We start from the raw sequence: 16356 nt of genomic DNA on the forward strand, positions 1-16356 counted from the left end.
CATCCCATCAGTTCCCTTTGGTATCAAAACCTGTTGGTACTGTTCCTCCTTTGATTACAGCCACAGGGTTTCTAGGACCTAACAGTTAATGCCCTAGAGATCAGTGGGAGCCTGAATTCTAAGCAGCCTCCTCTCAGGGAAAGGCAATGCCCACATCCACCCTGACCACTAGACCCACCCCTGAAGCTGTCCCGCAGGTATGGGGCCCCCCGGAAGTACTTACTTGGGAAGAACCGCAATGAAGGCGTGTTTGATTTGAAGGCTGTGAGTTTTATTGACCAAAGACCTTCTTTCATTGGAACTAGAAAATAAGAGTGTCAATTTATAGCACCCCTGCTTTGTACACATGGCTGCTTCTTACCTTGGCTTCCCAGGATCACTGGGGGTCAGATAGAAAAGACTCTTGGAGATAAACAGAGTGCAGAAGACTCTGCACTGGAAGACCAGACTTGGAGAAACACTGATTTTAAAAGGGTTTCTCCAGGACTTCTCTGCCAGTCCAGTGGTTAAGACTCCACGCTCCCAATGCAGGGGGCACGGGTTCACTTCCTGGTCAGGGAACTAGAATCCTGCGTGTTGCACGGTGTGGCAAAAAAGACAAGAGTTCCTCAGCCTTGACAATATTGACATTTAGGGCCAGGAAAGTCTTCATGAGTGGCTGTCTTATATATTGTAGGATGTTAACATCCCAGGTCTCTACCCGCTAGATGTCAATAACACCCCCACCAAAGTCATGCCAATCAAAAATGTCTTCAGGCGTTGCCACTGGGAGCAGAATCACCCCTGTTTGAGAACTTTACCGACAGTGTACCCCACCCTACCCCAAACATAGAGGTTAGATGCATCTCTGAGGTTAGAGGAACCAAAATGAGCTCTCCAGTGCAAAACTCAGTCTACCAGACTATACCATAGTTTTACTTTGTCAATAAAGGAACATTTTAAATATCTCTGATAACAAGGGAAACCCAGGTCACTGCAGGGACACAGGTGCCTTCCTGGGGCTCCCTGAGGCTTCCCTTCTGGGGCAGTGAGGAGTCATAGCTCTGATGCACACGCGTGGGAGGGAGCTTTTTTGCAGGACCACAGCCCAGGCTCCCTTGACCCAGGCATGACTTACTTGGTGACCATCACAGTGATGTTGGCTGTCCTGTTTGGAAAGGCACTCTCCTCCAGCTGCCAAACCAACGAAAAGTTTGCCTAGTTAAACAAAAAAAGGTGGATTGATTCCCGTTTATACCACTCACAATCCTACTAACTAAACAGACCTGGAAAACGTAATTCAGTACTCCATGCTTCTGTAGCATAGGATGCTTCGAGGTCCCATTATTCCACGTAATACAGTGTCACGATGCGGTGAGCAGGGCAGACAGCATTATTCCCCTTTTACAGCCAAGGAAGCTGCTCGAGAGGTCTCCCGCAGCACAGAGATCATCAGTGGCAGGTCAAGGACTCCCCTCAAGGCTAATAGCCTTCCAGACCACCCCCAGCTTCGCTCTGCTGTACAGGGGTGAGCCAACCTTGTCTCTGTGACTGTACCCTCACCTCCACCGCTCCCTACTTCCAGAGCACACTGGGCAGCTTTACGCTCTGTTACAGATGACGGTATAGTCAAGGAAAGTGTGGAAACTGCAACTGGGAGATTCTAATGAGCCTGGGAAGTAGAAAACACTAACCCTAGGGTAGTGAGAAGAGTCAGCTAATCAAAACGGACTCACAGGACTTCCCTGGTGGTCCAGTGGCTAAGACGCTGAGCTCCCAACACAGGGGGCCGGGATTCCATCCCTGGTCGGAACTAGATCACACGTGCCGCAACTAAAAGATCCTGCATGCCACAACTAAGACCCAGAGCAGCCAAATAAATAGGAAAAAAAAAACAAACTCACGGATGACCTCTTGAGGATGGGGTGACCGATCTTGCACTTCATGACCAGGACAGAAGCAATCGGCTTAGGGTCACCGCACTGAATGTCTGGAGAAGGAGGCTGTTAACACAAAAGATATGGTTTTGAAAAGGCAAAAAAAAAAAAGAAAAGGTTCAGTTTCCTCACAACAACATGCCAGACACCCTGCCAGGAGCTGGAGATGCAAATAAACCTGTCTTTGTCCTCGTCTCCTTCACAAGTTGGGCAGACGGCTCAGTACTAGATGGTTGAAGAATTTAAACACAAGGCCTCAGGAGGGGTTCTGTGAGAGCGGCACAGAAACAAGCAGTGAAGAAAGATGAGGTCCAACCAGGAGGAATCAGTCTTCCTGGGGAGGGAGGCATTTGAACTGCACCTTGGACCAATGGAAGGCCCCCTGCATTGCCACGCAGCCTTTTTCAGACATGGTTCCTCATCTGGACCACTGGATATGGAAAATGACCGAGTGGCCACTGTTTTCTTAATTCTCCCAAGGATGGTGGGTCTAGTTCCATTCTAGGTGCTTAGGAGATCGTGGCATGTAACGGGTGCTGTCCTAGCTCAAACAGCCTCAGACCACCAGGGACATACCCATAATAAGACAGAGCCAGGTTTGTTGACTCATTAGAGTGAGGAAAACTGCACTGTGGTGTATCTCACCAAACAAAGGAAAAGATAGTTATTAAAGGATTCTGGGGAAAGAGTTTGGGGAAATATAAACAAAGCAGTGTTTTACAGGCTCAAAATAAAACAGGGATGGGACTTCCCTCATGGTCCGTGGTTAAGACTTCGCCTTCCAATGCAGGGGGTGCAGGTTTGATCCGTGGTCAGGGAGCCAAGATCCCACATCCCTTGCAGCCACACAACCAAAACATAAAACAGAAGCAATGTAACAAATTCCATAAAGACTTTAAAAATGGTCCACGTGAAAAAAAAGAAAATCCTTTAAAAAAAAAAAAGGCCAGGGCTATGTGTAAAAGGGCCACTCAACATCAATTCTGGGCTGCAAAGTGGACCCAAAGACCCACTTTCTTGGAAACTATTCAGGTGAATGTGAAAAGCTGTGTGTAGAAACATTTTATCTGAAGTTTCAAGTCTCAGATGGAAAATAAGAATGCTTCTCTTTGTCAAAACAGTTTAGATTCTCCAGGCAACAGTAAGACGGTTTCAAAATTATAGATATAACTTCAAACAGCAAAGTTTCTGATTGCCTATGATTTTAGAGAGCAAAATTTCTCAATGTTACAATATTTATAGCTGCTGGGTGTCCTTGGGAGAAATACTGTTTTCTGGTATCTTACAGCTGGCTTTGAGTCTGTGCTCCCAGGCTGATGAAAGGCGGAGCAGACTTTTACTTTCCAGTCAAGCTAATTTATTATAGATTATTTCTCTCTCAGAACTCTAGGTTAGAAAGGCTGCAGGCAGAAGGAGTGATTGGGTGGCAAAATAACACCATTGATGTTTAAGGCAGAGAATGATATGACTGGATCCCTGGCTTATTGTTGGATTAGACGGGATTTGTCTAGTTAATAATCATTTATTGGATGGACGAGGATGAGGCCGGAGGCAGAGTGAGGAGGCTTCCATAACCAAGCCGAGATGCAGGAAGGGAATCCAGCCTAACAGGAAGACTTGTTTCTAACCGGGAATTCATTACAGCCCCTAAAGCCCTGAGCCATGTGGTTCCACAACTGCTCTCATAGTTACCTTCTGTATCCTCTTAAACTGCAGGTTTCTGGGGAAATTCACAGCCATGCTGGTCATGTAGGAATCTTCCCCAGAGTTAGTCAGGCTAATGTTCATGGTCAGCTCCTTTGTGAGGCCCACCACCAATTCCTGCCTGCACAGGGTAGGCAAAGAGATAAATGTTACCAGTTTATTTAATCTGTGGAAACCTCAGTGCGATGCAACAGCACCTTCTTAACTTCTTAGATACTATTGCCTAAAGGATACATTTAGCCTAGATCTTCTTCCCCACAACAGAAGCAAGCACCTGGACTACCATCCCCACCTCAGTTGCTGTGTGACATGACCATTTATTTAGTGTTTACCATGTGTTGGGGACTGTGTTAAATGTTTCACACTCTCTGCTAATCCTGGTGATAACTCTGTGAAATTGTATGGTTACTCTCTGTGCTGCAGTGAAGGGAACAGAAGCCAGGGGAGGCTCGCTCACTTGCCTGAGGTCCCACAGCCCCGAAAGAGAGTTGGGAGAATCAGACCTAAATCCTCTTTCTACCACCAACTCACTGTGACCCCAGGCAACGTACTTTGAGACACAGATTCATCCATTTCACGTACATTTACAGGGGACTTTGGCCAGACACCCCACCCAACGCAGGAGAAACCATGCAGGGGACAGATGCTGCCTCCACCCCTGCCTTGGCCTGAGCTTTCCCACCACAAAACCACCCCAGCCCTTCCAGATTACAGGCTGTGAGTTAAGACGTGAGTCTGTTCAGCATGGAGAAGAGAAGATGTGGGGACGGTGAGGGCTCCCTTCACACTGAGCACACTGAGGCCCCGTGGGGTCCCGGAGTGCACAACCACTCTCAGTAATTGAGACCTACAGGGAAACACATTGACAACACAAAGAAAACTTCCTAACCATCTGAGAGGTCTTAAAATAGAATGTGCTGCTCTGGGGAGTAATGTGACCTGTGTCTTATTGAGTCATTTTTGTTTTTTATCACAGCTGAGAGGAGGATAGTGGGCAGTGACAGAGCCTGTGTGGGGATCCGTCTGGGAGATAACACAGACCTGAAATAAGACAGCGGCAGTGGCGATGGGCTGGCGTGCTGCGGTTCATGGGGTCGCAAAGAGTCGGACACGGCTGAGCGACTGAACTAACGAACGAAGTGGCGATGGGGAGGGTGATAAGGCCATGCTTACAAGCAGAGCGCAAAAGAGACAGGAGTTGGGGACTCCTCTGCCAGTTCAGTGGTTAAGGCTCAATGCTTCCAGTGTAGAGGGTGTTGGTTCGATCCCTGATCAGGGAACTAGATCCTACATGCCATGAGCATGGCCCAAAACTAAAAAAATCTTTTTAAAAAAAGAGTCAAGGATGTGTCCTGAGTTTCTGTTTCAGAGTTTCCAGCTTGGATGACCCAGTGGGGCTAGTTGTGATGGAAAGAGCACAGCGGGAGACCAGAGGGTGGAAACTGGCCAGATGAGTTCAGTCCGGCACATGATGAGAAGCGCTCAGAGGACAGGAAGGCAGGGACATTGAAATGTCAGTTGGGTGTCCTGTCTCAGAGCCCAACAGAGAGATCTGAGAGTCACTGGAATAGGTACCAGGGATTCTTTTTTTTTTTTTTTTTTTTGTACCAGGGATTCTTAACTCGAGGTCCAGGGACAGTTTCAGAGTTCCCTGAATGTAAACGCTTCATGTTTGCAAGTGTGATCTTCTAAAGACAAGTGTCTGTAGTTTACCTTAGATTCTTCAGGAGATTCACGTCCACAAAAAAGGTCAAACCACTGAGGCATTTGGATGCTAAGGATTAGGCTCAATACTTGGGGAAAAAGGCGAGACTGCCAGCTGTGGACACTAGGGGGTGATGTAGGGCCAGCTGTTTCGCAGTCTATTCCGCAAGGACTTGGCTGGGCTTTAGGGGCTGTAATGAATTCCCGGTTAGAAACAAGTCTTCCTGTTAGGCTGGATTCCAAAGCACTCAAAAGCCTTGACTTGGCTCCTCCACGACTGAGATGGGCAGAGCTAAGCTATCCGCATCTGAAACACAAGTCCTGCAAATGTCTGTGAAAAGGTTTCTCAGGACTCAGAACAGAGCTCTTCTTCAGAGATGCCAACTCAGCCAACCGGCCATCAGTGCCATGTTCCGCACACAGCACTAGGTGTGGGGGAAAAGAGCATTTTAAGACCACCACATGTCCAAAACCAAGCTCATGCAACCCACTCCAGTATTCATGCCTGGGAAATCCCATGGACGGAGGAGCCTGGCGGGCTACAGTCCATGGGGTTGCAAAAGAGTCAGACATGACTTAGCGACTAAACAACAACAAATCATAATAACAGAAACGAAAGACAATTACAAGGGAAATGGGAAGGAAATCCAAAAAAGAGGAGATACGTGTATATATATAGCTGAGTGACTTTGCTGTACAGTAGAAACTAACACAATATATAGAAACTATACTCCAATAAAAATTAATTTAAAAAAATTACCAAGCTCATGACCTCTCCTCCCCACCTTGCCTTCCAAACCCATTCTTCCAAAAGCTTTCCCAGTTCAGTTCTTGGCATCTGCATCATTTTAGAATTCAGTGGGGTCCGACAGAACTTCTGAAGTAATGGAAATGACCTATTATATATCTGTGCTGCTCAAAACCACTAGCCATATGTGGGTACTGAGCACGTGAGATGTGCCTAGGGCAACTAAAGACCTAAAATCTTCTTTAATTTTAATTCATTTCAATTTAAATACCTACATGTGACCAGAGGCTATTGTGTTGGACAGCACAGTTCTGGATGCTCAGGCTGGAACCCTGAAAGACTTCTTAGACCCCTCTCTCTCACTCCCCACATCCAATCTGTTATCCAATCCTGCGGGCTCTAACTTCAAAATATAACCACCTTCATTGCTCCCACTCGCCCAAGTCATATCACTTCTCACCCGAGTTATCACAATAGCTCCCTACTGTCACCCCGCCTCCACCTCTGCTCCTACAGTCTATTCTCAACACAGCAGCAAGAATGATCCTATCGGGACTTCCCTGGTGGGTCCAGTGGTTAAGAATCCACCTTCCAATGCAGGTGATGTGGGTTTGACCCCTAGTCAGGGAACTAAGATCCCACATGGTGCGGGGGAACTAGAGAGCCCTAGTGCACCAACAAAGACAGCAGTGTGTGGGGGAGAGCAGCCCCCCCCCCGCCACATACAAAGAATGATCATCTGAAAGTGCATGGTCATGTCACTCCTCTGACTTCCCAGCTCACAGTAAAAGTCCTCATGGAAATGGAGCCACATAGGATTTTTCCTCCCCTCACATGGCAACATCGAGTCAATGGACATGAGTTTGAGCAACCTCCGTGAGATAGTGAAGAACAGGGAAGCCTGGCATGCTTCAGTCCATGGAGTCGCAAAGAGTCAGACAAGACTTAGCCACTGAATAACACCACCCCTCCAATTCACTCTGGTGTCCTGGCCTCTTCCTCCCACCTCCAAGCGCCCAGCTCAGGGCACTGACAGGTGCTCTTCCTTCAGACACCCACAGAGTTTATTCCTCCACCTCACTTCCATGAACCTAAACATCACCTTCTCCATGAGCCCTTTCCGGACCACTCTATTTGAAACTGCAACCCCAACCGCATCCCTGGCATTTCCCTCCCACCTTCCCTGTCTTCTTTTTCTTCATAGTACATCTTTTCAACATAGTTGACTTACATATTATCTTCTCTCCCTAAGCAAAATTGTGAAAGTGAAAAAGGGGCTTCCTGTATCTCTCAGCACCTCAAGTGCTGGGCACAGAGGAGGAGCTCCCTAAGTATGTAATGAATTAAGTAATTTGGTAAAGCGTTGAGCCAGGGAAGAGGTTATCTCTAAGTGAGGGGGTCCTAGGAGTGAGGGACCCTGGGTTATGGAAAGAAATCTGGGTGTAAGCCCATCCAATGATCATGGGACCCCACGCAGGCCTGCAACTACCGACTCTTCCCAAATTTATAACATAAGAATACAAATCTGTCTTGCTTCCCTCACTGAGTGGCTGGGGAAGCAATGATACAATTAGTGCAAAAGCCCTTTGTGGGCTACAAGGGAAAGGAGGAAGCAAGTGATCCTGGTGAGGGGTTTGCCCCATAAGCCTTCAGGAGAGTTAACTGCAGAAACCATGACGACTGGATTCAACTCACTGAGAGATGGTGGTGGCCAACTGTAACTCCGCGACACAAAACAGCTTATTCTTGCAGTTCTTCTCGTAGGGCAGCTGTAAGCAGACAGAGAGGGGCAGGATCAGCCCAGGGACGCCGCCATCCCCCACAGCCTTGCTCTGTGATCTTCTCCCTAGGACATGTGTGTCCCTTCCACTGACTCTGAGAAGTGTAGGTGAGGCTGACGGGCTGAGGTTGTGTCCACGTGGCTGTGAGAGGTGTGACTGTGCTATTCCTTGATTTGTCAGGCATGGGGGTGTGCTTGCTCCTAAAACACAGGTACCATGCATCAGGCCACTGGCCAAGGTCAAAAAGAGGGTGACCTTTGTGAAACAGCGGGAGTAGCCGTCACTTGCATATTATGCTAATTAAGTAGCAACACTCACAGCTCACTACTCTGAACATTTAGGGGTGGGTGAAACCATATGAAGAAAAGCCTCCTTAGTCCTCTTAAGTAGAGCAGGAACATCAGGGGACAAATTGGGAGGGGGGGGTTCCTAACCAAATATTGTCAACAACATTTAGGGGTGGGTGAAACCATATGAAGAAAAGCCTCCTTAGTCCTCTTAAGTAGAACATCAGGGGACAAATTGGGAGGGGGTGTTCCTAACCAAATATTGTCAAGGTTCAGTCCTGTGAGCTTTTCTACTCCCATGGCTAGTCTTCTCTGTAGGTTAAATATTCCCCCTTGCAGTCTTGCCTACACCCAACAAATTCAGAAATCACAGTGGGCCCAAAAGGTCCATGTAAGATTGAAAAGTTCCAGCTCAGGTTGCAAAGTCACATTTTCTAAAGGAGCAGGTCTATTTTTTATTATGAAGGAGACACAGCCAGCTTCCTACCTGGGGAATCACTGCATTTATCTTCCCAGCAGCCAGCGACCATCACAGTAGCTTTACGCAAGACTGTTTCCATGATTGGAGCTTACAGTGAGAGCCCAGGGTAAGAAAGAAAACCTTCCACTGCCCAGAGAAGGGAGATGCAGATTGCACAAGTCAGAGCTTGGGGCTCTATCTGACTGGGTCAACAATTGAGGGCTTCTTTTTTTTTAGTTTTGCTTTTAATATAGCCAAACAGCTTGTTCTCTTTCAGTAGGATTAAAACATCCTAAGTGCCCAGCTAGAGCTCATTCTCTGGAAAAATCTATGTGCTTGCTGCCGCTGCTGCTCAGTGGTACCCAACTCTGTGGCCTCATGCGCTGTAGCCGCCAGGCTCCTCTGTCCATGGGATTCTCCAGGCAAGAATACCGGAGTGGGATGCTATTTCCTTCTCCAGGGCATCTTCCCGACCCAGGGATCGAACCCACATCTCTTGCATCTCCTGCACTGGCAAGCAGATTCTTTACCACTGTGCCACGTGGGAAACCCATCTATGTGCCTAAACACCAAATAATTTCCCCTCACCCGTTTCCTCAGTGGGATCATTTTTTTTTAATCTCTTTGCCAAAGCATCAAAGTAATCATTGATTAAGATAAGAATCCTGAATGGATGTTAAACAGGATACATCATGGGTCAGCAGGTAAAGAATCCACCTGCAATACAGAAGACACAGGAGATGCAGGTTCCTGATCCTTGGGTCAGAAAGATCCCCTGAAGCAGGGCATGGCAACCTACTCCAGCATTCTTATCTGAAAAAAATCCACGGACAGAGGCACCTGGCAGGCTATAGTCCATGGGGTCACGAAGCGTAGGACACGACGGAGTGACTAAGCACACGCAAATGTGATCTCAAAGTATCTCCTCATAATATACTTATTAATTTCAAAGGGAACTAGCCCCAGTATGACTTTCTGTGTACAGGGCAGGTGGGCTTCAGTCCAGTCCCCACACAGGCCTTCCACCACACCATTATCAGAGACCTGTGCCAAGTATCCATATGCTTCATTAAATATGTAGCAGGCACCTTTGGTGAACAGAAAAGAACCAGCCTTGGGAGTCATTTGGAGACCTGTATTACCCACCAGTGAGGTCCTGGGCAAATTAACACCATCTCAGGAGCTCTATTATCCCTGTCTGTGCAGGGAGGGTCCTAAACGTTGTCTGAAGACCCTCCCAACTTTAATACTCTTTGAAGATAGGGGAGCAGGGACTTTTACAGGGGTGGCACCTGGGAGAGTCTGGTCCTAGCCAAGTCACCTGGAAGATGGCAGAGGGCTCAGCATAGAAGTCCAGGATTGGTTGGGGTTGGTCCATCCGGCCCTCAGGGGTCTGGAGGTGGTAGCTGACCTTCATAGTGATGTTGGAGAAGCAGTCCTCCTGACACAGCTGCACAGTCACCAAGGAATGCGAGGTTGGAGTTGGATGTGGGGGAGAAGATGACAAAAAGAATACTTTTAACTTTGATGTGGTCACAATATTAACGAATGAAAGGGGTTAAGCTAGGAGTCCTAAGCCTCTTCCAAGTAAGCCAGGCTGCCAAGAGCATTGAGAAAACCTCCCTTGATCTGCCACGGCCTCTGGCCTCCTATCTCCTTCTGGTTCCTGCCCCAGTCACAGAGGGGTTCTGGCCAGCAGGAGTTAAACGCCAGCTTGGACTTAGAGAACAAAGGGGAGCCAAGAAGAGGAAGAGTCGTGGTCTCAGCTATGTTTACAAAGATCTTTCTTGAAGCGGCACAGAGGACATATCAGAAAAATAAAAACCGTAGACCAGAAGTTCCCTGGAGGTCCCGTGGTTAAGACTCCGTGCCTCCAATACAAGGGTCATGGGTTCAGTCCCTGGTCGGGGGACAGCCAAACAAACGAACAGAAGAACCCTGAAGACCAGGAGATGGCCTGGGATGCCACTTGCCATTCTCTTTGTTTATTGAGACTTTTTGCCAGGTGGGAGCTTTGAACACCTGAGAACAGGTGAGCAAGCGTCTTGGCTGGAAAAGGTAGCTATGCTTATCTTTAGGGAAGCCACAGACTAACTAGAAGTCTTAATCCATTTAACAACCAAACAGATGTTGGAACAGATGTGTAGTCTGAAGCATAATTTATGAGTTTATTGGAATACATGATCCTTTGAGGTCCACAGTTTTGGGTGCTGGCAGACTCTGAGTCCCGACAAATACATTTTTTTCATGTTTCTAGGCACCTTTGTCAGGAGTCAACTTTTGTAAATGACAACTTTTGTCTTTCTATTTCTACTTTGCCTCACTCAGGTTTTCTAATGTCGTCTCACATAAGGGCCTTCTGCCCCACTGTTGTTATCAGGTAGGCAAGGGAGCTCTGTTATTTCCAATGTATTACCAAGAAAAATGGCAGGATTTCCAAAAAATTGGAGGATTTCCCTTTTTTGTACAGTTTCTAGGAAACTCAGAGATTTCTTTAGTGTTCAGTCTCTGTAGATTGCTTTAACCTGGTTTTCTGGTACCATAACCCTCATCTCCCACACCAGCATGTGATTCTTGATCTATTATGATTGTTTTAGTTGCCTCATGTGTGTGTACGGATCCCTGTACTTCACTCCATACACCTCAGTTCTTTTCTCAACAATACAGACCCCCTCGGGGAACTTCCCTGGCAGTCCAGTGGTTAAGACTCCCAGCTTTCACTGCAAGGGACACAGGTTCGATCCCTGGTCAGGGAACTAAGATCCCACATGCCACACGGCACGGCCAAAATAAAATAAAATAGATAACCAACAAGGACCTACTGAATAGCACAGCACAGGGAACTCTGCTTAATATTCTGTAATAATCTAAATGGGAAAAGAACTTGAAAAAGGACAGACACGTGTGTATGTATAACTGAATCACTTTGCTCCACACCGGAAACTAAAACAACACTGTTAATCAACTATGCGCACACGCTCAGTCGTGTCCGACTCTGCGACCCCGTGGACTCTAGCCCCCAGGCTCCTCTGTCCATGGGATTCTCCAGGCAAGAATACTGGAGTGGGTTGCCACTTCCTTCTCCAGGGGATCTTTCCGACGATCCAGGGATGGAACCCACACCTCCTGCATCAGCAGGCAGATTCTTTAGTACTGTGCTACCTGCGAAACCCCTGTTAGTCAACTATACTCCAATATAAAATTTTAAAAAAATGAAGCAAAGCAACCTTTAAAAAAAAAAAAAAGACAGACCCCTCTGGACTCTTGGAAACTCCTCCACTCACATCTCCATCTGTAGGGATGAGCAAGAAGGACTCACAGAGAAGGGGCCCCCTGCCCCACTCCCTAAGGGAGCTCTGATCCATCCTCTTGTCTGAATGCTGCAGCCGTTTCCTCTGCTTCACCACATCCACATCCAACGTGAAGTTCAGAGAGGTCTCACCAAGGCCTGGGAATGAAGATCAGATCTTTCTGATTGAGCCAGGGAGGTCAAACTCCAGACCGAGGGCCCTCCCATGAGCCCCTCCTGAGTGGTGCCCCACACAGGCACTTCCCCGAGTTTCTTCTTCATTTCAAAGTTACTTTTCTCATGTCTTCTGTCCCCTAGTTAGGGTCCCTCAGTGCCCCAGACCCAAACCTGGGGCAGAACATCCCCAGGCTAAGTCAGTCTTCCCTATGGGAAGAGGGCCTTTAGAGAGGAGGCTGGGATTGAGGGGGGAAATATTGAGGAGGAAAATTTCAAGGAAGGAGGAGAGAGAGACTATAGAGTAAAACCTGAGGATAGCAGAGCTGGAAGAACCTTGTGGATTACCTGGGCCAACTCCCTATCTGTAGAGAACAAAAACGGGGGCCCCAGCTTCCCTGGTGGCTCAGTAGTAGAGAATCTGCCTGCCAATGCAGGAGACGGGTTCAATCCCTGGTCCAGGAAGATCCCACATGCTGTGGAGCAACTAAGCCTGTGTGGTACAACTATTGAGCCAGGTCTGAGTGCCCTAAAGCCTGTGCTCTGCAACAGGAGAAGCCACCACAGTGAGAAGGCCACACACCACAACTACAGAATAGCCCCCACTCGCTGCAACTAGAGAAAGCCCGCACAGCAACGAAAACCCAGCACAGCCAAAAATACATAAAATAAATAAATATCAAACAAAACAAAATACCAGGCACGGAGAGTGAAGGACACCTGCCCAGTGTCACATGACCACCCAGCAGATGCGGTTCAGGCTCTGTGGCCCAAACCTTTCAGCCTGTACAGCTGGAAACGACAGGGCTGCCCTTCTCTAATGACCAGACTTGATCCTGGACTCCTACGGTAAAGCCAGGCCACCTGGGAGCCCGCTTTCTGACCTGCAGGAAGTAGAGCGACTTCTCGGGGATGGTGACTGAGAGACGAAGCCCTGGGGACTGTTGCTGAGGGTTTGTGCTGGAGGAGACCTCTTGGGTTGGCAGTAAGTACCTGGGTTGTGAAAGTCATGCCTACCCTCTGCCTTCCAGAAGGTCTCCCAGCCAGCAACAGCTAAGAGGGTGGGAAGGGAAGCCAGGCCTCCAGCAGATTATCCAATCCCCCTAAACTAGGGAGAAGGCAGAGGGAGGGAAGGGGAGAAGATGTAATCAGAGAGAAAGAGGAGAGGCACCTACACACACACAGGCGTGGGCACAGCAGCTGTAGATGGAGAAGGGCCTGCCTTTTTCCAAGTTTTCTTTCAGAAACCCAACCCTTCAACCCAAGGACGGGATCCAATGCCCCCTTCCCAAGAGGGTCAGAAAGACTTCTTCAGAATGTGGACTTAACAGCAGGTCACCCTTTTCTGGGGCGGTTCCCATTAAACTGAACCTAAAGTCAAAGGAACACCAAAGAACTGATACTTTCAAAATGTGGTGTTGGAAGAGACTCTTGAGAGTCCCTTGGACTGCAAGGAGATCAAACCAGTCAATCCTAAAGGAAATCAACCCTGAATACTCATTGGAAAGACTGACGTTGAAGCTGAAGCACCAATACTTTGGCCACCTGATGCGAAGGACTGACTCATTGGAAAAGACCCTGATGCCAGGAAAGATTGAGGGCAGGAGAAGAAAAGGGCAGCAGTGGATGAGATGATTAGATAGCATCACCGACTCAATGGACATGAATCTGAGCAAACTCCAGGAGATGGTGAAGGACAGGGAAGCCTGGCGTGCTCTAGCCCACGGGGTCAAAAACAGTCGGATATGACTTAGCGACTGGACAGCAACAACAGGTCAAAGGAACTAAAATCTAATAGAGGGATTTCATAACACCCCACCCCCACCCAGCCCTCTTTCTCTGTCCCCTCCCCCACTGAAGCCAACAAAGAGTGACCAGAGCACTGGAAAGGTCAGCTAGGCTGCCTGTTACCTGATTCAGCAGCTAGGGTTGTGGAGTTGATTTCAAAACACAAACACACATTCACGCTGCTGCTGAAGCCAATGGGCAGTGCCTTGGGAGTGAAGTTCATGGACACCTTCAGATGAACCACAGGTCTTGAGCTAAAGTGAAAGTGAAAGTGAAGTCGTGTCCAACCCTTAGCAACCCCATGGACTGCAGCCTACCAGGCTTCTGCGTCCATGGGATTTTCCAGGCAAGAGTACTGGTCTTGAGCTAAGTAAGACAGCAAAGGGGCATATGAGAAGTGACCACAGGACTTCTGGATTAGTGTCTGGCTCTCTCATTCATTCAGTGAATATTTACTGAACATCTCTCATATGCCAAGTGCTCTTCTGAGTCCTCAGAATATAGCAGAGAAAGAGACAAGCCTTGCTCTAGTGGGAAAACAGACAACTATCAAATAAACATGAAAAAATAGGAAAATCCTCTGTGCCGGAAAAGGTATGTTAAAAATAAAATAGGATAAGGTAATAGAGACTAGGGGCTACTGTGAAGTAGGTGCATTGTTATTCGCATTTATAGATGAGAAAACTGGAACTTAGAGATTCTGCCCAAGGACACACTTAAGTTCAAGCTTAGATTCAAACCCAGTTCAACAGAACCAATGCTCTTAAACAGGGCACTCCCTCCCTCCCATCAGTGCCTGGTGTCTTCTTGGGGTCATTTAGGATAGGGCAAGGGGGTGAAGCTGCTCAGAAGGCAGGGCAGAGCCCTACCGGAGTACAGCCGCCCGGCCCAGTGCACCCACGGTGATGTCAGCAAGGCCATCGCCGTTGAAATCTAAGCCACCGCCACCGAGGTGCCGAAGTACTGGAGTCCTGGGGCCACCGCCGAGGCTCTGATCCTCTGTTGGGGAGAAACACAAGATGTCGGGGAGGGAAGGGGTTTCCTTTCAGTTCTATTCAGTCAACAGATTGGTCCACTCCAGGGACACTGAGGCACTGGAAAGAAAAAGTAAGGTTCTCCCAGGGGAAATGGCATTGGAACAGAGGCTTGAAGGGGGTGAGGCTTGACCGAGAGGGTAAGGAGAACAGGGGGTGGGGAAACAGTCAGGGGTCAGTGCAGTGGGAAAGGGGAGACTGGGTGCCGGAGGCCTGATGCGGGGCTGGGGTGTGTCTACAGAATTACACTTTAGAACCCCACTGCAGACACAGGGTGGAAGATGAGGTAGGAGTCAGGGTGTAGTGATGGGGATGGAGAGGAGGGGCTGGATTTGGAAGATGGTAAGATCTTTAGGACATGGAGGCTGACAGGCTGAGGTGGGGGTCTATGATTAGCCCAGGTTTCTGCTGTGAATGGTGGAGGGATGGGGTCCAGAGGAGCAGCAGGTATCAGGGAAGAGGGTGCTTTCAGTGGGAAATCCTGGGAGTGAGATGCTGGAGGCCATTCAGGGAGGGGCTCAGGAGCCGCTGGACACACAGGACTGAAGCTTGGAGAGAAACTGCAGCTGGAGGTGGGTGGCAGTGCCCATCAAAGATACAGTGTGCAATTTGGCAGTGGAGTCCAGGGGAGTGAGGGTTATGCAATGGGGTGGGGCGGGGGGCAGTGTAGGGACAGGAGCCAGAGAAGGGACAGAGAAAGAGGAAAGAGGATCTGGGGCAGGTCCAAGGTCAGGAATGACAAAGAAGGAGACAGTCATAGGTCAGGAAAGAAGATGGATATTGCCACAACCTCTAGCCCCACTGGAAGGATGTGGAGGTGAGAACCTCCCAGTGACTTCTGTCCCCCGGGGGCCCTCTCAACCCCCTGGGACCTGCCTGACACTTAGGACTGGAGCTTGCTCGGGTCTCAGGCCCTCATATCTGGGGAAGATCAAAGTGCCAGAGTAGAGGCAAGAGGTCACCTGTGGCTGGTTGGCAGAGAGGTCAGCCAGCTGGTTGGTAGAGCGTCCATTGTAGATGTACACACTGCCGAAGCCTGCACCACTGTCTGCCTCAAAGTCCTCCAGGGGGGCCCCAATGGCCACGTCTGTGAGCCCATCCTGACTGATATCCCCCACTGTTGCCATGGCAAAGCCAAATCGTGCGTAAGTTAGCCTGGGGTGCCCACTCAGCCTGCGTGCCAAGGAGAAGGAGCCATCCTGTAAGGCAGAGAGGCAGCTCAGCCCTCAAGACAGGGAGGCAGCGAGGTCTCACCCCACTGCCACCCCGGGAGGCAGGCTCAAAGACTCATTGATTCTGACTCTCCAGCCGGGAGTCTGAGGCTCAGAAAAGGCAAGAGACCTTCCCAAGTTTACATAGTGAGTGACTGATGAAGCTGGGGTCCTGCTGCCTTGCAGTCCAGGACCCAGAGCTGTGCCCCTCGCTCCCACAATCGGGGTACTGGACTGGTGATCAGGAGGCCTGGCTTCTT

At 48.8% G+C, this 16356-nt stretch overlaps 1 protein-coding gene across 1 annotated transcript in view; it reads right to left on the reverse strand.

Moving 5' to 3' along the window:
- ITGAE (integrin subunit alpha E) overlaps window positions 1-16356 on the reverse strand; it is a 62122-nt gene that overhangs the window by 11881 nt on the left and 33885 nt on the right. Inside the window, 11 exon segments of the mRNA XM_070389241.1 lie at window positions 224-301; window positions 1118-1197; window positions 1884-1982; window positions 3609-3741; window positions 7768-7841; window positions 9922-10050; window positions 11885-12048; window positions 13975-14105; window positions 14721-14796; window positions 14799-14850; window positions 15848-16084. Of these exon segments, the coding sequence (XP_070245342.1) occupies window positions 224-301; window positions 1118-1197; window positions 1884-1982; window positions 3609-3741; window positions 7768-7841; window positions 9922-10050; window positions 11885-12048; window positions 13975-14105; window positions 14721-14796; window positions 14799-14850; window positions 15848-16084 (1253 nt within the window).

The sequence above is a fragment of the Bos mutus genome, chromosome 19, assembly GCF_027580195.1.
Source record: "Bos mutus isolate GX-2022 chromosome 19, NWIPB_WYAK_1.1, whole genome shotgun sequence".
Classification (NCBI taxonomy): domain Eukaryota; kingdom Metazoa; phylum Chordata; class Mammalia; order Artiodactyla; family Bovidae; genus Bos; species Bos mutus.